We start from the raw sequence: 24979 nt of genomic DNA, 5'->3' as shown, positions 1-24979 counted from the left end.
AATCACTTTAGTAATAACCTGACGTGATTCCACAAGGGCTGGAAACAAATGCAAGGAAACCTTCGGCTTAATTCCCTTCTAAAGATTCTTTCACATTTTTGAAAGGTAGTTCTGTCTCACACTAGAAAATGGTACTGCAGCTCTAGCACACGCTCACTCACTCGCGCTCTCTCTCTCTCTCTCTCTCTCTCTCTCTCTGTGTGTGTGTGTGTGTGTGTGTGTCACTGTAGCTTAATATACTAACAGCCTTGCCACAGTGGTAACACTGTCTCCATCAAATCACCAAAGTCAAGTGCTATCGACCTTGGATGGGTCACCTACCGTGTCTGTCAAGTGCTGTTGGCAAGCATGTTGCACTCAGCTCCTGTGAGACCAACTGAGGAGCTACTTGATTAAGAAGTGGTAGTGCTGATCATGCAAACAGACAATTGTTGGGAGAGCGGAGTGCTGATCACATGCCCCTACATATCCACATCAGTGATGCCTAAGGGATGAGGATGATACAGTGGCCGGTTAGTACTGTTGGGCTTTCAAGGCCTGTTCGGGTGGTGTTTGTTAGTTTTTTGTGGCTTAACATGTCGGCATAACACGCTAACCAAATACTACAACAAAATTTACAATCTGCTCGTGTGCCATTGCCTTGAATTCTTTCTAGCCAGTCAGCAAATTTACTGCTGTGTAGCCATTCAGCATGAAATTTCCTGTTGTACTGCGTCTTTACTTTACTGATATTCAGCACTAAAACAATATCCACTGACATAAAAAACACCACATTGTCACTGCCACTACAGGTATGCACTATGCATGCAGTCGCAGATTCATTAATACTAGAGCACATAACAATACGGGAAAGAGAACATAATCCATGTATTAAAAATGTTTATATGATAAACATTTAAGAGCTGCTAAATGTTAACAAATAAAACTATTTCCTGTATACTGAATAGATCAAGTGACGTTTAAAAATAATTTTAATGTAATACCACTCAGACATTTTTCAAATCCTCCACAATTTCCACTAGCCATTAGGTGCAAAAACTGCACACAAGACATGTATAAAAACCACCAGATTCTGAGGGAAAACCACTGACGTGATTACAATGTCACATGGAGACTACTCCCCATTACAACTCTGACTGCCCTGCACATGCATGAATCTGGCAGCATGGGCGCACCAGAAAATTTTTTTCAGATAGCATCTGGCTGCTTGCAGCTATTGCTTATACATCTAACAGCCATACATCAAGTAGGTGAGAATCAGGAGAAGGCACTGCTCATGCGCGACTTCAGCTACGTGCTTGAGTTTTATGTTGGTGTTTTTCTCACATTTCTGTTTTATTGCTTCACTATTATTCTGCAGTATCAAACTAAAGTAAAATTATTTGTTAGCATGTCAGTTCTTAACAGTCAAAATTGCATAATTTTAACTCAAAACTAAAGCAATGAAAAATTCCCAGAATTCTAAAAAATTCCTGGGTTTTTCCCAGTTTTCTTCCAGATGACAAAGTTCCTGGGTTTTCCCAGATTTCCCAGTGCTTATACAACCTGCTGGTGGAAAGGACCCTATTACAATTTTATGCCCACCCCTGATACTGAGACCTGCCCAAATAATCTCCCATGATGCAGCTTCAATCTCTATTTCGGTAGTTTTAAGGGTACAGGGCACTTATAAATGGTGGAGAAATCAAAAAATTTTTTATGACTTTATTAAATTCTATAGTCCTTCCTGATTACACTGATATAAGAGGGAAACATTCCACGTGCGAACAATATATCTAAAAACAAAGATACTGAAACTTACCAAACAAAAGCGTTGGTATGTTGATAGAGACAAAAAACACACAAAAACACACAGAAATTTCACACTTTCGCAACCCACGCACGGTTGCTTCATCAGGAAAGAGGGAAGGAGAGGGAAAGACGAAAGGATGTGGGTTTTAGGGGAGAGGGTAAGGAGTCATTCCAATCCCAGGAGTGGATAGACTTACCTTAAGGGGAAAAAAGGACAGGTATACACTCGCGTACACACACACACACACACACACACACACACACACACACACACACACACACACACACACACACACACATCCATCCGCACATATACAGACACAGGCAGACATATGTACAGACAAAGAGGATGACCAGAGACGTCAGCCGAGGCGGAAGTCCAGAGGCAAAGATGATGTTGAATGACAAGTGATGTACGAGGGGCGGCAACTTGAAATTAGTGAAGATTGAGGCCTGGTGGGTAACGACGTGCCAGGGCTTTCGTTTGTTAAGTCACATCATCTTTGTTTTTAGATACATCTTTGTTTTTAGATAGATATATATATATAAACACACACACACACACACACACACACACACACACACACACACACACACACACACACACACACCAAATTTTAGTTATGCCGCCACACCCCCTTTATTTCTGTTACAGAGACCAGTATTATTTCGAAAAGGACTGTTAACTTTCTGTTTCCAGCGATAATACTTATGATACATAGTATATGTTGGTAACAGTGCAGCCTTCTAGTGTCTATAAATGATTATCTTTGCTAGTATTTAGTTTTGTTTCGCTGAAGCAGTTTGTTCACATGTGTTTCGCTGAAGCAGTTTGTTCACATGTTACTGAATCTTTGTTGCCCAAGTGCTACATATATTTGTGGAAGTACATATCCTTTAGTGTGCAATAAGTACGAACTATGCCACGCATCAAGAAATTTAATAAAAGGATACTCCATGGTAACCAGTTCATGAACAAAGCAAGCCACCCTGTTGAAAGTAACCCACGTATCAGTTCTTCAGGGAAGAAACTCCCACATGGCACGCCTCCTGGTGATTCAAATTTTTGTGTTAATGTTGACACTGTTTGTTGTGGATGTGTTGCTGTTGTTGTTGATGTGGGCATCTTCTTTGATAAAAGTGGCAAAATGTAAACAAAGTGATGTAGGCTATCTGGAAATAACTGAACAACAAAGTAGCAGGAAGGGTTTAGCGTCATAATTAGTTGTTCTATGTAGATCCTGCAATGAATCTACCTCGAAAATGACTTCGAACATTGTGCATAATTCATATGATGTGAATTAGAAGTTAGTGTATACAATGCGTGCAATAGGAAAAGGAAAAAGGGCTGCTCAAATGTTTTGTGGTTTGATGGACCTTCCTCCTCCTCCTCCTCCTCCCCCCAGTAGGTTCAGCAAGTACATAAAAATACTTCTAGGTGCCTCAATAGTTGTGTCTAAAGGATCTATGAAATGTGTGGAAGGAAAAACTGTAAATATTAGTGGAACCAGGGACATTGTCGTTGCACCGGAATGGATGGAGAGTTGCCTTATCTAAAGAAAAAACCTTGTGTGCACTCCACACACTGTCAGGTACCTGGGTAGCAGTCTCTGATGTGTAGTGCACATCTGACCAATTTAGAACCCTACAGTTCTAACCTACAGTGCAAGTCCAGGAAGTCACAGTCTAGCGTGTCGCAGAACCTTTCAAGTTTCTGGTTCAGTTCTTCCACTCCTGCTGCAAACTGCGAGTTTTTTCAAAATCTGCACACAAGGCCAGTCTTCTCAACCTTCTCTGCTAGTCACTGGAGTGACCCAAGCATGACCTCAGAGCCCATATGACAGGCACTGTTTGTTCTGACATGCATCACAATCTGCAGGTGGTTGCAGCCTGCTCCCTCATTGACTGCTAGAACAGCCTCCTCTACCTGTTGAATGAGGCCTCCTGGAACATACACTGAGGGCACCCTGTTTTTTCCTGTCCCTTGCCGCCACTTCCCTCAGGGATACCACTGTTCCCCATACATTCAAATTGGTGAGGATTAATAGACTGCTATCCCTCTGCATTTGCCTCCAATAGACACAGGACAAAACAGATTTCCCCAAAACTGATGAAGTGTGTCACACTGGCTCAGTTTCAGTGAAAGACAGCTCCTCGAACTTGTCGGTTAGTGGGACTGGTTTAACACCATGAGTCCTCCCCGGTCCCCACCTACCCTGTACAGGACGCCTACATCTACCATTGACATGCCACTCAAACTAAAACGGACGAGTAACAACACATCTCATACTTCCTGCAGAAGAGGTGGCAGGATCCACAGGAGAAGATAGTATTAACTCTCAGGAGCTCTACCAACTCACCGATTTGCAGCAGCTGCCAATCATATGACATTAGTCAGGTAGAGTTCCAGCTGCTTATCACGTGTCAACCAACTCATCCAGTGTTCGATAAGAGTATTCGCAGTGGAGCTGCATTGTGACTGGTGCAATGTATTACAGGACAGTGAAAAAATAACTTTAAACTAAGCATGCTTCCACTGGGTTACCTGAGCCTTAGTTTTGATGTCATACTTATAAACTTATGTTTCACCACCTATCTTGACATGTTTCAGTCAGCTAACTACTCCTGAGCACCTCACATTCACCGTTGTTTTTGTTTGAAATTGTTGTTGTTGTGGTCTTCAGTCCTGAGACTGGTTTGATGCAGCTCTCCATGCTACTATATCCTGTGCAAGCTTCTTCATCTCCCAGTACCTACTGCAACCTACATCCTTATGAATCTGCTTGGTGTATTCATCTCTTGGTCTCCCTCTACGATTTTTACCCTCCATGCTGCCCTCCAATACTACAATTACATTTTAGAATCAGCATAAAAAAAAATAAAAAAAAAATTGTGGCATGAGGCAACTGATACTTCATCATCATCATCAGAGACTTATCCAATTGAAATTTGGTGATCATTCATAATCATTTCTTTTATATTTTCATGATTTCATTGGCTGATGATGTGATGGGGCATCCAGGTACTCGTGACTTTTCAGAATATTCACAACCTTCTTTGAAACGCTTGTATAACTCATAAACCTCGTTTTTACACCAAGCAGAGTCACCAAAAGGAATATTTAACATTATTAAAATTGTGCTGCACATTTAACACAAATTCTCTGATCCATTTACATAAAATAAGTAATCACCATGTCAACCACATCAATCTAACCTTTTTGACAGCTGGAAACAGATTAAACATCTGATATGGCTGACACAGTACACATAGTTTTCAGACATCTTCATCAATACAACAATGAAAAAATTATGCAAATCAGATTAATTCAATACGTTAAGTTACGAAATTCTAGTTACTTTTTGAATACACCTCATATACAATGAACACAGTACTTATTAATAACTGAAGTATATAGTTACCAAGTTTCAACAACAGATGCCTCCTCCAACATTTCTGGAGTCAGTTCCACATTATTTTCACCTCTCTCTTGAAAATAATTTAAAATTTTCTTCTTAATCTCTTCTTTGCGTGCTGGCGGAATTTTATCTCCATTTCTCAGCAGAGCTACTGCTGCAGAACGAACTTCTTTCAATCCAGGAATATTATAGGTCTATAAAAAAATGACATCTTTTACTTTTTGGATTCATTTCAGATTTCACTTTCAGCACTGTCCCATTCATAAACAAGTGAAGTCAAAAATATAGTTTTTACCACTTTTGATATGGATACTTGTACATAGTTATTCTCTCAAAAATAGTGCTAATTTTATACATCTTATAGGTGTTTACCTTCAAGTTCTCTTTTGTCCCTATTGGGGCATCACATTTTTTTGCAAGTGTTGTTCTAAGGGACAAGTCATGCCAATTGCTGAGTTGATGGCACTCCCAACAGAGCAATAAAACATCATGTGAAGTGTGATCTTTCATTACAGCTGCAAAGAAAACATCAGATGAAATATGGACATACATTGTAGTTGCAAAAACAAACAAAAGACTTGGGTACATGGTATTAAACATATGTAAGTGGCCTGGATTATATCTCTAAAAAATACTGTGTGTTGATTCGATGTCAACTGCTTGTTTCAGCTGTGACCATGATGTGGTAGATATATTTTCCTTTGTGTCCACATTCCAACTGTCAACAAATAAATATCCATCAACTGCCTTTCCTACTGTAAAAAGTAAATAAAATTATAATTTCTTTCATTGTCTCCACAGCAGAGCATTAGCTGTACTGAAGATAGAAAAATGGACATGTTCATGTTGTGAAGACAATGTTTCATAATCACTAAAAGTACACCCCCCCATGAACCATGGACCTTGCCGTTGGTGGGGAGGCTTGCGTGCCTCAGCGATACAGATAGCCGTACCGTAGCTGCAACCACAACGGATGGGTATCTGTTGAGAGGCCAGACAAACACGTGGTTCCTGAAGAGGGGCAGCAGCCTTTTCAGTAGTTGCAGGGGCAACAGTCTGGATGATTGACTGATCTGGCCTTGTAACACTAACCAAAATGGCCTTGCTGTGCTGGTACTGCAAATGGTTGAAAGCAAGGGGAAACTACAGCCGTAATTTTTCCCGAGGGCATGCAGCTTTACTGTATGGTTAATGATGATGGCGTCCTCTTGGGCAAAATATTCCGGAGGTAGAACAGTCCCCCATTCGCATCTACGGGCGGGGACTACTCAAGAGGACGTCATTATCAGGAGAAAGAAAACTGGCGTTCTACGGATCGGAGCGTGCAATGTCAGATCCCTTAATCGGGCAGGTAGATTAGAAAATTTAAAAAGGGAAATGGATAGGTTAAAGTTAGATATAGTGGGAATTAGTGAAGTTCGGTGGCAGGAGGAACAAGACTTTTGGTCAGGCGAATACAGGGTTATAAATACAAAGTCAAATAGGGGTAATGCAGGAGTAGGTTTAGTAATGAATAAAAAAATAGGAATGCAGGTAAGCTACTACAAACAGCATAGTGAACGCATTATTGTGGCCAAGATAGACACGAAGCCCACGCCTACTACAGTAGTACAAGTTTATATGCCAACTAGCTCTGCAGATGACGAAGAAATTGAAGAAATGTATGATGAAATAAAAGAAATTATTCAGATAGTGAAGGGAGAAGAAAATTTAATAGTCATGGGTGACTGGAATTTGGTAGTAGGAAAAGGGAGAGAAGGAAACGTAGTAGATGAATATGGATTGGGGGTAAGAAATGAAAGAGGAAGCCGTCTGGTAGAATTTTGCACAGAGCATAACTTAATCATAGCTAACACTTGGTTCTAGAATCATAAAAGAAGGTTGTATACATGGAAGAAGCCTGGAGATACTGACAGATTTCAGATAGATTATATAATGGTAAGACAGAGATTTAGGAACCAGGTTCTAAATTGTAAGACATTTCCAGGGGCAGATGTGGACTCTGACCACAATCTATTAGTTATGAACTGTAGATTAAAACTGAAGAAACTGCAAAAAGGTGGGAATTTAAGGAGATGGGACCTGGATAAACTGACTAAACCAGAGGTTGTACAGAGTTTCAGGGAGAGCGTAAGGGAACAAATGGCAGGAATGGGGGAAAGAAATACAGCAGAAGAAGAATGGGTAGCTTTGAGGGATGAAGTAGTGAAGGCAGCAGAGGATTAAGTAGGTAAAAAGACGAGGGCTAGTAGAAATCCTTGGGTAACAGAAGAAATATTGAATTTAATTGATGAAAGGAGAAAATACAAAAATGCAGTAAATGAAGCAAGCAAAAAGGAATACAAATGTCTAAAAAATGAGATTGACAGGAAGTGCAAAATGGCTAAGCAGGGATGGCTAGAGGATAAATGTAAGGATGAAGAGGCTTATCTCACTAGGGGTAAGATAGATACTACCTACAGGAAAATTAAAGAGACCTTTGGAGAAAGAGAATCACTTGTGTGAATATCAAGAGCTCAGATGTAAACCCAGTTCTAACCAAAGAAGGGAAAGCAGAAATGTGGAAGGAGTATATAGAGGTTCTATACAAGGGCGATGTACTTGAGGACAATATTATGGAAATGGAAGAGGATGTAGATGAAGATGAAATGGGAGATATGATACTGCGTGAAGAGTTCGACAGAGCACTGAAAGACCTGAGTTGAAACAAGGCCCCAGGAATCGACAACATTCCATTAGAACTACTGACGGCCTTGGTAGAGCCAGTCCTGGCAAAACTCTACCATCTGGTGAGCAAGATGCATGAGACAGGCGAAATACCCTCAGACTTCAAGAAGAATACAATAATCCCAATCCCAAAGAAAGCAGGAGTTGACAGATGTGAAAATTATCGAACTATCAGTTTAATAAGTCACGGCTGCAAAATACTAACACGAATTCTTTACAGAAGACTGGAAAAACTAGTAGAAGCCGACCTTGGGGAAGATCAGTTTGTACTCCGTAGAAATATTGGAACATGTGAGGCAATACTGACCCTACAGCTTATCTTAGAAGCTAGATTAAGGAAAGGCAAACCTACATTTCTAGCATTTGTAGACTTAGAGAAAGCTTTTGACAATGTTGACTGGAATATTCTCTTTCAAATTCTAAAGGTGGCAGGGGTGAAATATAGGGAGCGAAAGGCTATTTACAATTTGTATAGAAACCAGATGGCAGTTATAAGAGTTGAGGGGCATGAAAGGGAAGCAGTGGTTGGGAAGGGAGTGAGACAGGGTTGTAGCCTCTCCCCGATGTTATTCAATCTGTATATTGAGCAAGCAGTGAAGGAAACAAAAGAAAAATTCGGAGTAGGTATTAAAATCCACGGAGAAGAAATAAAAACTTTGAGGTTCGCCGATGACATTGTAATTCTGTCAGAGACAGCAAAGGACTTGGAAGAGCAGTTGAACGGAATGGATAGTGTATTGAAGGGAGGATATAAGATGAACGTCAACAAAAGCAAAATGAGGATAATGGAATGTAGTCGAATTAAGTCTGGTGATGCTGAGGGAATTAGATTAGGAAATGAGACACTTAAAGTAGTAAAGGAGTTTTGCTATTTGGGGAGCAAAATAACTGATGATGGTCGAAGTAGAGAGGATATAAAATGTAGACTGGCAATGGCAAGGAAAGCGTTTCTGAAGAAGAGAAATTTGTTAACATCGAGTATAGATTTAAGTGTTAGGAAGTCGTTTCTGAAAGTATTTGTATGGAGTGTAGCCATGTATGGAAGTGAAACATGGACGATAAATAGTTTAGACAAAAAGAGAATAGAAGCTTTCGAAATGTGGTGCTACAGAAGAATGCTGAAGATTAGATGGGTAGATCAGATAACTAATGAGGAGGTATTGAATAGGATTGGGGAGAAGAGAAGTTTGTGGCACAACTTGACTAGAAGAAGGGATCGGTTGATAGGACATGTTCTGAGGCATCAAGGATTCACCAATTTAGTATTGGAGGGCAGCGTGGAGGGTAAAAATCGTAGAGGGAGACCAAGAGATGAATACACCATGAAGATTCAGAAGGATGTAGGTTGCAGTAGGTACTGGGAGATGAAGAAGCTTGCACAGGATAGGATAGCATGGAGAGCTGCATCAAACCAGTCTCAGGACTGAAGACCACAACAACAACAACAAAAGTACACAAATAAGCTGAGGTGTTAAAAAACTTATCAGCCATTGACCATGAAGGAAGAACAGTATGACCATCAACTTACAACATTTAGTATATTCTTGGAGCTGAAGGGGGGTATGGATTGGAGACTCTGGGTTCCCCGTGACAACTCACAACTGGTTCCTTAGAAGTCCTTGTCCCTCCTCATCCACGCACCCCCACTTTCTGCCTATTTCCCAAAATATAAAAAAATAACTATCATGGCCATTCCAAAGTAGCTCCACAGAATGCATCTGAGCCCTGGCTGACCAGCACCTCCAACCTGTCACACAGTGCCTCCTATGCTACATAAGCAATATCAATCACTTCCTGGAATGTCTCCAATCCATTGCCACCCTTCTCCCATTGGAAATTCTCCTTTTCACTACTGAAGCAACCTCACTCTACACAACCATCCCACATACTCATGACCTCTGTGCCCTAGAATTTTTAAATATGGGTTGAATCGAAGAGACAGTTCTTAAGATACAGTAGCTTGGCACCCTGGTGTAGATTTATTGATGACATTTTGTGTGGTCTGGGCTCTTGGTAGAGAAAAACTCTTCCACTTTGTGTAACATATTTGCTATGCTGGAGTCTCTTCCCACTTGCATAACAATAGGGCACTACAGGTGGCCTATGCTGCTAGCTGAATGGGCCACGTCAGCAAGCACCAGAACAGAATCTTTAAGCACATGCCTGACCAGCAGGTGACAGCTGGCTCATCAGAAGAGGTCACTACGGTCCTTGTGGGCCTACTTTCTTCCATGAAGTCACAAGTGAGCAAACCAATCCAGTAGTATTCTGACGCCACTACCACATCTAGGCCAGACCTATTCTTCCAGATTAGCTCTCTCAGGCAAGTGCCGACCACTGTCACTTTTCTCTAGTTCAGAAACCTGCCTGGAATTGTCATGCAACCTGTTCTCCGCACTCTCTTTTCCCTGCCTGCACTCTTTGCCAGATGCAGCAGTCATATTCGAGCTACACTGAGACTTGGGCTCTGGAGTGTGGACAATTGCAGAGATTGGTGTTTGGACCATTGCTGTGTTGTGATATGAAAATTTCAATTCCTGGTGAAACCAGAACTTGAACTTCTGTTATTCAGTTTGGTCCTTCTGTCAATTGAAGGTATATTGTGTACCTCTTTGCTGAAACAGACTAAATAGCGAACGTTCATTTTTGTGGTGTAAATCAAACTTAAGGAAAGAGACGAGTTCATGTCTGTTTCAATAAACTGGCTATTCACTGTCAACCTGGGATTTAATTTCTGGGTGCTGCCCTCAACACAGGGTACAGCAAGCTTAACTTTTCCCAGCTCCATTTCACCTGGTTCTTTTCCAAATCTAAAACCACTTATTTGACATTGATCCCCAACTCACTGAAGTCCAAATTCATGCTCGGTCCACAAAAAAGCATCACATAAGGAGCAATACCTACTTTTTGACAGCCATCATAATTCCGACATCAGACATTTCCTATCCTACAGCTTAGGCATCCACAGTGAACGTATCTGTTCCATTACCAAATCCCTAAAATACCTGTATGAATGACCCCCCCCCCCCCCCAACTACTCCACAGATCTTATTCACAAACAAACAAATATCATAGGTTGCATTCTTCTATCATTTTCTGATTACCATAGCTCCCACTTCCAAAAAGCTAAGAAGCAGCTCCCCACCCCCTCCCATCATAAAGTACTATTACCACTCAGGCCTTGAATGACTCAACACGTTACATTGCTCCACCAAGGATATGACTTTCTCTAGTCTACCAATGAAATGAGATTCTCTCTCTGTAATATCATCCCACTCAATCACTGTCGTGTTTTCCTGCCCTCCCAACCTCGTTGTAAAGCCGTATGATATTCCCAGACCAACACTCCTTCCTATAGGTTCTTCCCAAAGCAAAACCTGCCCCACACACCCACTCACTATCATCCACTCCAGCCCCACCACCAATGACCACTGTAATTTCAAGGGATGCGCAATTTGTGACACCACACGATTTGCAACTAATACATGTTCACTTTCATGGGATGGGCAATTTGCAATACCACACTAACATGTGTTCAGTGCAAAGTGTTTTAAACTGGATGAGCACATGGATGGCATAAAGCAACTGTCTGCCCTGGGGCCACCCAGCTGCTGAACATGCTCTATACCATGACTCAAAAGATTTGAACGCCTGCTACATTACAAGGGCTATCTGGACCTTCCCACCAAATATCAGTTTGCCTGAATTCTGGAGATGGGGACTAGCTCTACAACATATCCTCGCATCCCCTTTCAACATATCCTGGCATCACAACTCCCTCCTGGACTTAACCTCCATTAACATACAACACCCTCTCTTCTCCATTATCACTTTCTTTTAACGTTAATTTTTATTATTAGATTTTTAATGTCTTACTTATTGCATCTTATTTAATTACTTTGTTGATTGCTTTTAACTTCTTCACCTTCATTCTGCCCCCCCCCCCCCCAAACTGATATTTTCTCCCACCTCCCTGTCCTTGTAGTTCTTAATTGCACTCTTCATTCAATTTCTCTTCCTCTTGACATATTCTTACTCGTCACACTTGTCACTATCTATGGACTGAAGATGAAACTGTAGTAACAAACATACTACCTTTGACTCTCTGATAGCTCCCCTTTACCTTTGCTTCCCCTCATCCCACAACAGGTGGGGTCCTATCATAATCATATCAGGGTAAGCAACTTTTATTTTTTAACTTTCCCTGGCCTATTCCTCTTTTCTTCCTGAGTAAGGAACTAATTTTTCCATTTTGTGTACTTTTATATGTGTGCATTCATCAGCAGTGCTAAAAACTTTGTCTCCTAAACATAAGTACTGACCAATGATACTGTCTCATATTTTTACAGTTTTTTGAGTTGTTTCCTGTGACAGACTGGATGAACACACTAACAACAAATTTACCATTAATTCAAATACAGGAAATATGGCCACAGATAAAGGAGATTATACTATTCACTGTACCTGCCCTCCACCAGTTTCTGATTTCCAATGTCATTTTATCAACGATTTTCATTTCCTCATTTTTTCTGGAAATTTTTGTTTTATATGTTTTACAAAGTCTTTTTTTCTCTATTTCTGTTCCCAATAATCTTGTCAACAGGTACCACACACACTGAGAATTTCCCCTTCATGTCCTCTCCTTAACTAAAACAATGCCAACTGGCAAAGCTGGCAGTCAGCAACACAATATGACACATTTAAAATGCTCTTCAGTAATTGTAATGGGAAAATAAATTGTGCACTTTACATGATCTATCCTTTTCACTTCAACCATCATAGTTAGAAAATGATTGGCAACATCTGCAACCCTTTTTTTGTTACTATCTGCAGTTTTTTTGTCTCAGATCCTGTCATTCAGCAGGAATTAGCATGCAAGACAGCTGATGTTTCATAACACTGCAGCTGAATCCAGTTTAGGAAATATCCAGGGTGAATTTAAGGCCTGCGACAATCAAACACTAAAGCAGCTATTACACAGGAAAAACACAATGAAAAGCATAGTACCAAGTGGATGACGTCCCAGTTCAGTGGTGCACTGGAGACAACGTATAATTTTAAAAGTATACAAATGAATTAAGTGCACCTACCTGGGAAGTATTTCCTGTATTCACGAGGAATAATATTTTTTCGCAAATATGACTCTGTACGACCACAAACAACACAACAGTTGTCTTTTACTTGGGTGTAGTAACTTCCCACTTCTCCCACGGCTCTGCCTGAAGGTTCAAATCGCAACCTTACAGTGAATGGGTCCTCGGTAATCAGATCACCAAGATTGTTCTGTATGTACCTTAAAGGGAAAAAATTGTTTAGAATGTTAGATTTATCAGGAGATTAACCCACGATTATCTTCTACAACTTTCATAACATTACATATTCTAGCAAAAATTTTGAACCATCCGAGATTTGATTTCTCAAGTACTGCACAATATTTCACGCAAACAGTGCCATCTAGAATCTCTACTCTCCAATGTGTTGCAGGTACATTGTTATTTGCAAAAAGTAATTCTAATTTTTGAGTGAGTGAACAAAATACATTCACAGTATCTGCTGAATCACCATATTGGATGTGCATACAGTATAAAGTACTAAAGACAAGTGCTAATCATTTTTCCTCTGGAAGAAAGCAGTACATCCACTTTATTATCAAGTTAAGAGTATTAACAAAGATGGACAAACCTGTATAGATGTGGTTATTTGCTTCAAGAAACTGCAGTATATATGGCATAAAACGACACTATAATTGAGGGCATGAGATACACAGTGTCCGAAGAGAACTGAATTAGTTACTTACATGTGACATCTGCACAGAAAGGCTCAGGTGTTGGTGCAACACTGGAACACCACCAAAGATGTGCCACTGTCTACTGCCGGAGCATCCACTGCATGATAACTCAGACCTTTCTCAAGAAGACTGCTATTAGTCCTTCTATTCTCTTGCAAATAGTTTGTGGCAGTATTTTGCATTTGTGTCTAATTAAACCAAAGGCTCAGTAACATTCACACTTGTCAGCACCTGTCTTCTTTGGCACTAGAATTATTACATTCTTCTTGAAGTCTGAGGGTGTTCTGCCTTTTTCATATATCTTGAACATAAACATGAATAGTTTTGTCATGGTACATTCTCCTAAGGATTCTGAGGAAAATTCATCTACTCCAGATACCTTGCATTTTTAGTGCTTTGTACAATATTTGCTCACTCTCACACAGTCAATCCCTCATCGTCTAATCCGTCCTTCCTTTACAGAACTTGATGTTTGGGTTTGTTCCCTTTGTACAGCCCTCTGATATATTGCTTCCATCTTTCAGCATTCTCTTCTTTGTTTAGTACTGAGTTTTCATATGAACTATGAATATTCAAACAGCTGTTTCCCTCTCTTGTAAAGTCTGTTTAATTTTCATGTAGATGGTATCTATCTTTCCCATAATCATGCATTCTTTACAGCTTTGGATTTTCCCCCTAGTCATTACTGCTTCTCATTTTGCTACTTTTATCAGTCTCGCATTTTAGATGTCTGCATTCCCTTTTGCCTGTGTCAGTTGCTAAGTTTTTGAATTTCTTCTTTTGTCAAATATGTTCAATATCTTACGTGTTATCCAAGGATTTCTATGGGACTTACGTCTTTGGCTAGTTGCTCCTCTGCTGCCTTCACTACACCACTCTTGAAGCTGAACTTCGTATTCTATTGTGTTACATCAATTCATCTAAAACATTCTGCTTTCATAAACTGTCAGAAATCAATTTACTATTATTGTTTTAATTTTTTTATTCTCTGTCTTTAACTAATATCTCTTTTTAACCATACTATTTCATTTTCCAATTTACATAATCTACTTTCCTATACAGCCACATTTCAAAAAGCTATTCACTATTCTTCACATCTTTTGGGTGGTGATGATTCACCTGCTTATTTGTGGATTCAGTGAATATTTGCTTTTGTCCATTAAAAAATGCCTTTGTCATTGCCATTTTCGTTTTTACTTCTTAATTGCAACTCAATGCACTTTTTATTCTGTCTCCCAAATGTGAGGGGCATTTCATAAATAATGCACATGGTGGTATTACTGTGGACTGTTTGCTGCATCATCAAAGAAAATTACATCATATATAGTTGGGAAATCGAGTAAGAAGCACTTGTCTCTGTTTTTTCGCTGTGTATCTAAGATAGAACTAACAAGAGTTACAAATGGACCTTGAAGGAGTCTCTGGTACTGTGACTGTTGAAGGCCAGAGGTGGTACATCAAGAGCAAAACTTTACATGGCAAAAACCCAGCAGAAAGCTACAGAGTGTTCAGTGAAATTTGTGGTGAGTTTATAGTGAACCGTAGTACAGTTTCACATTGGGTTAATCATTTTTGTGGTGGTCATTTAAGTCATATAAGCATAGACGATAATCCAAGACCCGGAAGGTCAAAAACATGAACAGATAAACAAAGTGTGAAACTTGTGGTCCATGCTCTTGGAGAAGATAAAAGTGTGACTTGCAAAGAACTCTCTGAAGCCAGGAGAATTCTCACAATCTCAGTATTCTGACAAATGATTTGAAAAAGAGAAAAATTTCTACGAGATGGGTCCCGCACTGTTTTCACTGCTCAAGAGAAGCAGAAATGACTGGACATTGCAACCTTCCTCAGACAATGATTTGACCACGAAGATCAAGTATTCTTGTGTTGAACTGTTGCTATTGATGAAATTTGATCAGAGACTCTGAAGCAGAGTTTCATTCACAGTCCAGTGAGAGGAGAGAGTCAGATTCTCCACATCCCACAAAATTTCAACACAATCAATCAAAGCTTAAGTAAATGATGATTTCTGCTTGCAATCACCAAGGAATCATCATGACAGACAAGAGTTCCATGTGGAACAAGTATCATAGCAGTATATTATCATAACTTCATGCAAAACGGGCAGAAAAATGTACAAAACCCAACCTCAGTTGTTCAAGGCTGGGCCACTCATTTCCCACGACAATTATCACCCATGTATGTGCAATGTTTTAGCTCAAAAACTGCACAAAAATGAATGGGAAGTGCTGTTCCTCCTCCTACAGCCTGGACATGAGTCCACTAGACTTCAACTTGTTCCCGAATCTGGATAACACCATGTGTGGATGTTGTTATCTTTCTGTTGAAGAGTGTACCACTGTTACCTGAGCCATTTGACAGATGAACAGAAGTCGGAACAGAAATGGTGTCCTGGATGGAATAACAGAGCTTCCGAGACATTGGGATTTTAGAGAAGTAGGAACACTATATTGAAGGACTGTAGAGATATTGAAATAAAATAAACGTGTAACTAAAAAAAAAAAAAATGTGCATTATTTGTGAACTGTCCCTCATACTTAAAATTGCTTTCCTGTACCACCATCTCCTCCTCTATTCTCATGTCCATCAGTGTCACATCTCCTTCTTCCAAAAAGACAGTCATTTACTACTTCTTCTAAATATATGTTGAATAGGATAAATGCAAATCAGCAATTATGTCTCTCTGCCCTCCTACTCATAATTTGACCTAATGCTTCTTCTCTAATTTTTAATTCCATTTGTTGCGCCCCCCCGCCCCCCACACACACAAAGAGAGAGAGAGAGAGAGAGAGAGAGAGAGAGAGAGAGAGAAGGGGGGGGGGGGCAGCGGCAAATATTCCTGCAGGAGGTAGTATAGGTCAAAACTAGAATAAACGTTCCCATAATTATATGTGCGAATACTGATATCTGTTGACATGTGGGTTATTTTCTCATGACAAGTAATACGTAATATTAAAGATGGTGCAGGGTTCTAAGGAGATGGCATAGTAAATAACCACAATACACACATGTTGGCAGATGCAAATCCTCAAGCAATCACAGGGAACATGAACACTTCAGTATCTATGCATGGACAGGAACTGTCGATGATAGGCTCGTAGGACCATACACTTTACCAAACATACCAACAAACAGCACTGCAGAATGTTGCCCTTGCAGAAAGATGGCTGTCGTTTATGCACAACAGAGCACCACCATGTTTCCTACATATTGTGTGACAGCACCTCACCACAATGTTTTGTGGATGATGGAGTGGTCAAGGAGGTCCTACAGCATAGCCTCCCCTTTCACCAAACCTGAATCCTTTGGGTTTATGGTTGTAGGGGCATTTAAAGACATTTGTGTATGTTCAACCTGTTGATGATGTGCTTGTGACCAATGTGTGGAGTGACATGAAAAGGGCCATCTTTCTTTGGTTGCAGTAGATCAGCCAAAAGGAATTCCATATTAAATTCAATTATTTCTGATGAAAATATTTCACATGTTCATTATATGCCAAACATTGGCTACTGATATCTAACATATGAACAATTCAACTGTTTCTTACTGGGGATCCGTGTCACTTTATTATACACCATTTTCATTTCTTCTACTCATTAACAGCTAGCTACCCTTGTGAACTGTGTCAATTGTGACAGTATCCTGTGTGAGTAAACTTTTCACAAGTAAAGAAAATGGCCACTATTCAGTATAAAGCACAAAACTTAAATTCTTCCATGGAAAAACAAAATTGCCACATTTTTGTACACTGTCCATATATACCGAATTATCTATAACATTTTACAACTACTTTAGGATAACATGAAAGTTTTGCAATACAGCACAAATTATTTGATGTTTAAAATAATTTCAGCTGATCTCAAACCATATTATAATCCTCTGAAATCCATTAAGTGAAAATAAGTACACCCAAAGTACAATGGCAGATCTGTTATATGAGACAGGCTGATCAAGATAAAAAAGGCTGGAACAATCACTTTGTGGCACAGGAAATCCTCCTCCTTCACAAGCAGTTACACAAATATATATCACATAGACAGGTACTCATGATGTTTGGTAAAGACAGATACAAATGAGGTACGGTAGGTTCCCCAGAAGTTACCAGCTAAACTGTTGAGTCCATCAGGACATATCAAACATTTGACATTAAGAGTTCATTGCACTTTTTCCAGCCAATTTACCTACTCCCCATGATACACAAATTTTCACCACTTTGCTGCTGTGGATATAGGTGACTAGCTGTGCACACCAGCCACCAGTTTGGGAATGCTGGGCTCAACAAAACCAGTTCCCAACCAGAAGTATTGCCAAGTTCCGTGAGGTGTTCACTATTTAGCATGAGCATGGATCATCCCCCACCCTATTGCTCCTATCTGCATAATTGGGAAAAAACTAGATCTCCGTTTCCAAAAGGGAAAAGAATTTCTACTTAAACTAAGGAACTTCATAAAAGTACTACAGTAAATTCCGCTCATCCATCATGGACCCACTTTACCATGTATGCAAAAATTGCATATCATATTTTACCAACAAATTATTGTATTGATGAGAAACGAAACATTCAAATACTGAACACAGTGTGCTCACATTATTACAACAAATAAGTTGTTTGAAATTATTAAAACTGGTGATGGGAATTGAAGCTGTTAGTAAACACATATTCAGAAGCAGTTACAATTTGAGTTTGTACTCAAATGTCTGCTTTCGTCGGAAAGCAGGCCTGCCTCACCAGATAAAGCTGCATACTACCACGGTTGCCTAACTCATAGTTCTTTGTTTATGTCACGTTTACAATTAACATGATATAAACATAAAGAAGCTCACTCCAGAATTCGTTGTTACTATAAAATTATTAGAATCATTTAAGGGACTAAATACATGAATAAAAAGTTTAAAATGGCATATTATGATATCTCTTTCAATAACAATATGTTGAGGGTTTCACAGCCTTGTTTTATCTTCTCTGCACTTCCAGTTGGTCATGGTCATTCTGGTTATAATATTGAGAGTATGTATACAGATTTTGTATCTTGCATTTTTATTGACTTTGTTAAGAAACCACAAGCTGTGCTTCCAACAAATTTCAGGTCAGCTACTTGGATCCCCATGTTTTCTCCTCACAGTCCATGTTTCAGATCCACAGGTAAAAACTGGGATCCCCATGTTTTCTCCTCGCAGTCCATGTTTCAGATCCACAGGTAAAAACTGGGATGTATTATGTGATAAGGTATAAATGCAGCAATGAAAGAATTTTTAAGAGGTAAACCTGTACTCATTTTTCAATGTAGTCTGCATTTTGGTCAATGCACTGCTCTCCCCCCCACCCCCCCCCCCCCCTTTTACAGCAAGTATATACCGGAAGGATCGGTAAGTACTCACTCAGAGTTGCCATAACTTTGTCACTGGACTCAGAAAATTATTGAGCCACAAACTTCTTAATCACAGGAATATATGGAAATCAGAATGTGCCAAAGGAAGTGAATAATGTTGACAAGCCATTTAATCAGTTTTCAAACCCCCACCATCAAAGCACTTTCCTAGGAAAGTGTATTGTCAAGTACTGTTCTTAACTGCAGATAGAACCTACTTTGTCTATCTGGTACACCCACTGCTTCAATTACTGTTTCATTTCTGGGATTAAATGATGGATCGAAACCAATTCATGGTACCAAACATGTGCAAGAAAGATACTGCTACAATTCTATGTAAAATAATCCATATATTGCTGAGTAATTAATTTCCTTATCTGGCCCGACTGCTTTAAACAAATGTGGTGCCAATGTTTCGCAAAGATTTCTCATAGTTCTTCATGTAGATATGTAGCATATTCTTTAAATGAATATGCCTATATTGTTTTATGTCACACCATTAATTGTAGATTATATCCTATTGTACATTTAATTGATGTTTCCATCCTTGGATGCACTTTTGGGTTTTGATTTACATGGATCATTTAAAGAAGAATACGCACATTTAAGTCAAACATGAAGGAGCATTTACAGTCTTCAATGTACAGAGATAAATGGCAGTAAACCACACAAAATCAAGAATTTAAAACTTCACAATGTTATTTGGCTTTCAAAACAAGTTACTTCTTTATAAAGTTTCATTACCAATACATGACAATTACTGAGATGCTTTGTGAATTCAGAGCGGATTCCCCCTGGTGTGTGTGTGTGTGTGTGTGTGTGTGGGGGGGGGGGGGGGGGGGGGGGGTGGTATGACGGTCTTTTCACAATACACAGGCAAGAAAAATTAGAGCAGTAGTCTTTGAAAGATATTGCAGAACAATTCTACTGCCACCAACATACGTTTCAAGTAAGAACTGTGAAGAAAAGAGAAATTTGGGCTCATACAGACAGTCATTTTTCCCTCACTCTACATGCAAATGAAACAGGGCAAGAAGTGACTAGTAAATGGTACAAGGTATCCTCAGCCACGTACCATATGGTGGTTTGTGGAGTATGCATATAGATGCAGGCTAGAGGGACTGACTGAGGGCAACCCCATCGCAAATGTAAAAACTTTTCTTGTCTTGTATTCTTCAACAACTTTTTTTTTTGTTTTGTTTTCTTTTCCATGTCTAATGACATGGCATATACAGAAATACCTGCAAATTTTACATACATTAAATATACAAAGAAAACAAGATAAATTAAAAGAAAACTATTTTCCTTCTAAATATTATGATACATTTCATACTTTATTATATCAATGTAAAAATTAATTACCATCTGGCCTTGCTATTATCACAGGTGCAAAGAATTTCTCCATCTGGTGCTTGTAAGTAACAGTTATCATACAGAGGTCGACTTCGAGTATAATGTGCTCTAGATGACTGCTTAAATTTCTTGACCTCTTTAACAGCACAAAAAGCTCCATTAACACCAGCATCTTTCTCCACTGCTGTACCGTGCTTTCTACTCTTGTATTTGATATCTAAGTAACGCTGACATGATTCAGTTATCTTTGATACATTATCAGCATCAGGTCCACTCTGAAACCATCCTGATGGTCTGGCAATATCGATGAAAATTTCATATGCAGCTAAAGCATCAAGTGCTGCATATTCACATTGTTCTTGAGTAAGGTGATCACGCTCCCAATCACTGCAACGAATTTTCCAGTCTTTATTCAAGTGAACACCCAGTATGTTCTCTGCCAGGCCTGCAAGGCCACCTGATATTACAAGGCCCTTTGCTGCAAGCAAATGCCTCAAGTCCAAACAGCCCCGCACTGATACTCCATAGTCTCGAAAGAGGTATTTTGCATCATCAGTAGGAGCTACACCTACTTTCAAAATGCGGCTGTCTTCGAGTATGACCTGGAAAAAGAAAAGTGCTTTGTAAGTTGCAGACACCTAATGGCTCTCTGCACCCCATACAAGACATATTTCTACACTATACATTACATTACGTTTTCACACAGAAAACCATGGCCAAAAATTGATTTCACAAGTTAAGAACTTCATTTTATTCTCTCACAGAAAAGTTTTTTGAACAGTACTGGTGGTCTTAAACTAGTATGAAATGCATTCACCCATAGCACATGAAACAATGCTGGGTTGAAAGGAATGACAAGCGTTGCTTTTGGTAGGTCCTAAGTGACCCATTCACAGACGAAAAGAAGAATAAGGTCACTGTATCAGAGTCTTTACACATGGTTTGAGAGAGAACCAGAACTTCAATATTTTTTTATAAATATATAAAAAGATTTTCGTAAATCATGAACATAGTATTACTTGTATGACTATCTGGAAATGAGAATAAAAACAAACTTTATTTGGCAATGTTGCTGGAGAGAAGTGCATGATCTGCATTATGTCAGAAAATCACTGCTGAAAGTAAATAACTTTTTTGTTCTGACAGGGATCCAAATCTAAGGAAGAAAACTATGTTACAAATAGTGTTGGAAAAAAATCACAGAACAAATTCCACAGCTTTTTCAAAAATTCACCACTCAAATATCTTTATTAATCAAACAAAAGCTTGAAGTTGCAAAATATTTTAAAGCAATATTTCATTATAATAACAGTCATTACTGGAGATCACAGTCATAAATTACAGTTATTAGCATCTACCAAAACTCTGCTGCAAAGAATGATTTTATTTTTGGGAAGAAAAGGAAGTTACATATGAATGATACAACTGCCATAAAAAAAAATTCACATTCCTCTATTGTTAAAAAAATAATAATAACACAAAAACCAAAAAACACATTATTTTATGATGTGCTTGTGTGAACAAATATCTTATTCATAGATAATCTTATTTCTCTACTTTATTGGATTTTTTCTTATTTGGTTGGAGCTTTTATTATGCAAGGCGAAACACCTAAGTTACTAACACAAAATGTATCTGCAGCAAGGAATGTGCAATATTGAAAATCCTGATTCCGCCCGTCTACTATGATGTGTGATATCATCAAGATAGTGGGTACCCCTATTTCCAGCATGTGCAATATGGTGAGGGCCAACCATGGGGAACAGGGAGTTTGGGGTGGGGAAAAGCCAAATGTGCTACAATACCAATGACAGCACCATCCCAAAACAAAAATCAAGCACGAAAGGTGCTCAACATTCAACACAATGCTACAAACATTAAAACCCTAGGAACTTTACATTTTGCTTGACCTATGTAGCTTATATGAAGTCCTCAATACCAAAAAAATCCACACACACAACTCAAAAACATAGTACCACACTTTTCACTTGACCTTATAGGAGTGGTCAGAATTCTTATCTACAAAGTATCAATAAGTGTTTATATCAGATGGTAAACAAGTTTGATGAATACCCAAGAACATGAATGATAGTGATGTTCTTTCATTTCTCACGCAGCAATAGTTTCCATGCAGTTAGTAGCTCCTAGTGCTTTAACCTGACATATTTTGGGGAGGAGTGTATGAATGGAAACCTGTTACGTGATGTAGCCATTTAAAGGTACATTTTAAATATGCTTGTACTGAGGAAACCTTATTGGCTCAAATATTAGTGGTTTCCATGCTGTACCTTGTGAATAAAATTTGTCACCTAGAGTTCTGTGTTAGAAACATATTGCTAATATCCTTAATGAGACCAACAGAAACACCTGGCATGGGGAGCTCTGTCGTCAGTACCTGCAATGAATGGTACCTGCATCACAAAAATGGTTTTTCAAAAACATCACAGAAAATCGGCACTCCTGCAGCGAATTATTAAAAACCACAAAAATCATATGATCATAGGAGTAAAATCGAAGAAATTCGTGCACATCGTAATTCAACTTAACTGCATAACATAGAGAAACCATATTTATACTGAGTGAATAACGAGACAGTTCTGTATTTTTACATTTGTATGTCAGTTTTGTTAATCTACAATTTTCTTTTGTCACTGTCGCTGTCTCTCATAGTGGGATACGTTACTTGCCAAGTTATTTGCGAAGAATGCGAACGACTGTGGGCGCCACCCCCTCTGTCAACAGCTCTTCATTAATAATTTCTTCTTAACACGAGTTAATTATTGATACAAACTCGGTACGACGTAATGCCCAATTCCTATACAAGTTATGTGATGGCAATTTTATTCTTTCAGAAATACTATGGTACTATGAACCATGGCTTTTAATGTATAATACACGCAGGAATTCGTTCAGTGTACTACTCTGAAGGCACAACCTCAGACTTGCTCTGCAGCAAAATGACATTACGAATTATTTAATACGTAGGGCCTACACAAAGAATTGACACTGATAGACAGTACTTGAAAAGTGTAGCATAACTGTTTAGCACCGGAAAGAAACCTAAATATATAATGAGCATAAAAACATTGCTCCAACAGTGCAACGTTTGGAAACAGTTATTGTGTATAAAAATTTATTCAGTTTATCGTGCTAAGCAAATCAATGAACATCAAGAAAGCACAAACAGCAATAAAGCTAAGCTTCACGACACGCATTTCAAGGAAAGACCTTTTTTTTTCTTATGAAGTACACATTGCATGTAACCAGTTGCCTACCTTCAAGTCGTCTGGAACACATTTAATTTTGCAAAGCCTGAACAGAGCACAAAACCCGTCCGACGATGCTAACTGAAGCAGCGCTACTGGATGTGACTTTTTCTCGCTTGTTACCCACTCACAATCAAACCCAAGAACTTTAAGGGTCTGGCATTTCCTGGAAGGTCGATCAGTTACAATGAGGAACACTTTACAATGCACTATCCCCAAGATCTGGTACTTACTCTTTTAAGCTGTCAATAACCGGCGCACATCTTTCTAAAGAGTCCACTACAATGATATTCTTTTTCCATTGTTGACTGTGGAGTATATTTGTTTTTAATCTCCGGTATCTCCTAAACGCAAAAATTACGCTTACTCCTACAGTGGCACAAACAATGCCAGAAATCAAATATTTATTACGATCAGTCATTCTGATAAAGAGAGATCTCTTCGTGTCTCGTACAAACAAATTAATTTAGGGTCTGGGATTTCTTTTTCAATACATGCCCAATAGGGCACTTAACCCTTTGATAATAGCATTGCCACCATAAGTATATATATACACCCCTATTATTATTATACAACAGAACCCAAACACCAAACAATAACGCTGGGCTGTCACAGATTTTCTTTCACCTTTATCCACGTGTCTTTGTGCTTTTATCAAAGAATTTTAAAAGATAGAAAACCTACAAATATGTACAATAGTTCCAGGAGTTCGAAAATTATATATTATCCTCATAAAATGACAGGTCAGTTATTTAACAGATAACATTAATTTTGCATTGCATAAAAATAAAAGCAGAACGAGAGTAAACAACTGTAAACAAATTGACTGCGGCAAAAATACTTTCTATATAGGTAGCGATAGGTTCGCCATTCATTGACGCAAAGTGGACCAGCGACTTCGCCATATCAGCCCTCCTCCCCATCAACGTTCCATTCCACTTTTTAATCCAGGTGCCCCCGGCATATGGGGGAATTTGCATATGATTTGTCTGTCAGTTCTCGGGGAAAGGGGTGATGCCGAACAGGCTTGAATCATAGTATAGAACTTCGGATATGTTTTCACTGCCTGAGGGCAGAGGCGTCAACGTACGCGGCTAGTGGCTACACGCAGATTATTCTGGACCGCGTCTCGACCTGAGCGACATTGGCCACCAAATTCAGAAGACCATAATTACATACATATCCGCCGTCGCAATATGCCACTTGCAGTATGTATAGTACACTTCTTCTTCTGTTTAATAACAA

The 24979-nt window shown here is 39.1% G+C and overlaps 1 protein-coding gene across 2 annotated transcripts in view; it reads right to left on the bottom strand.

Annotated features, from left to right (window-relative positions):
• Nucleotides 1–24362, bottom strand: part of LOC126169940 (exonuclease 3'-5' domain-containing protein 2) — a 28735-nt gene extending 4373 nt beyond the window's left edge. Inside the window, exons 1-6 of one of the 2 annotated variants that reach the window (XM_049920684.1) lie at nt 23968–24362; nt 23744–23900; nt 20478–21070; nt 13028–13230; nt 5583–5725; nt 5214–5404 (exon numbers count right to left, since the gene is read on the bottom strand). In XM_049920684.1, coding sequence (XP_049776641.1) covers nt 5214–5404; nt 5583–5725; nt 13028–13230; nt 20478–21070; nt 23744–23900; nt 23968–24155 — 1475 coding nt within the window. In that variant the 5' untranslated portion in view covers nt 24156–24362. Of the gene's footprint in view, nt 1–5213; nt 5405–5582; nt 5726–13027; nt 13231–20190; nt 20357–20477; nt 21071–23743; nt 23901–23967 lie in introns of those variants that run through there. The other variant, XM_049920685.1, reaches the window with a different exon arrangement.
• Between the last annotated feature and the right edge of the window lie 617 nt (nt 24363–24979).

The sequence above is a fragment of the Schistocerca cancellata genome, chromosome 1 (genome assembly GCF_023864275.1).
Source record: "Schistocerca cancellata isolate TAMUIC-IGC-003103 chromosome 1, iqSchCanc2.1, whole genome shotgun sequence".
Taxonomy (NCBI): domain Eukaryota; kingdom Metazoa; phylum Arthropoda; class Insecta; order Orthoptera; family Acrididae; genus Schistocerca; species Schistocerca cancellata.
This window is presented reverse-complemented; position numbering and strand designations above follow the sequence as displayed.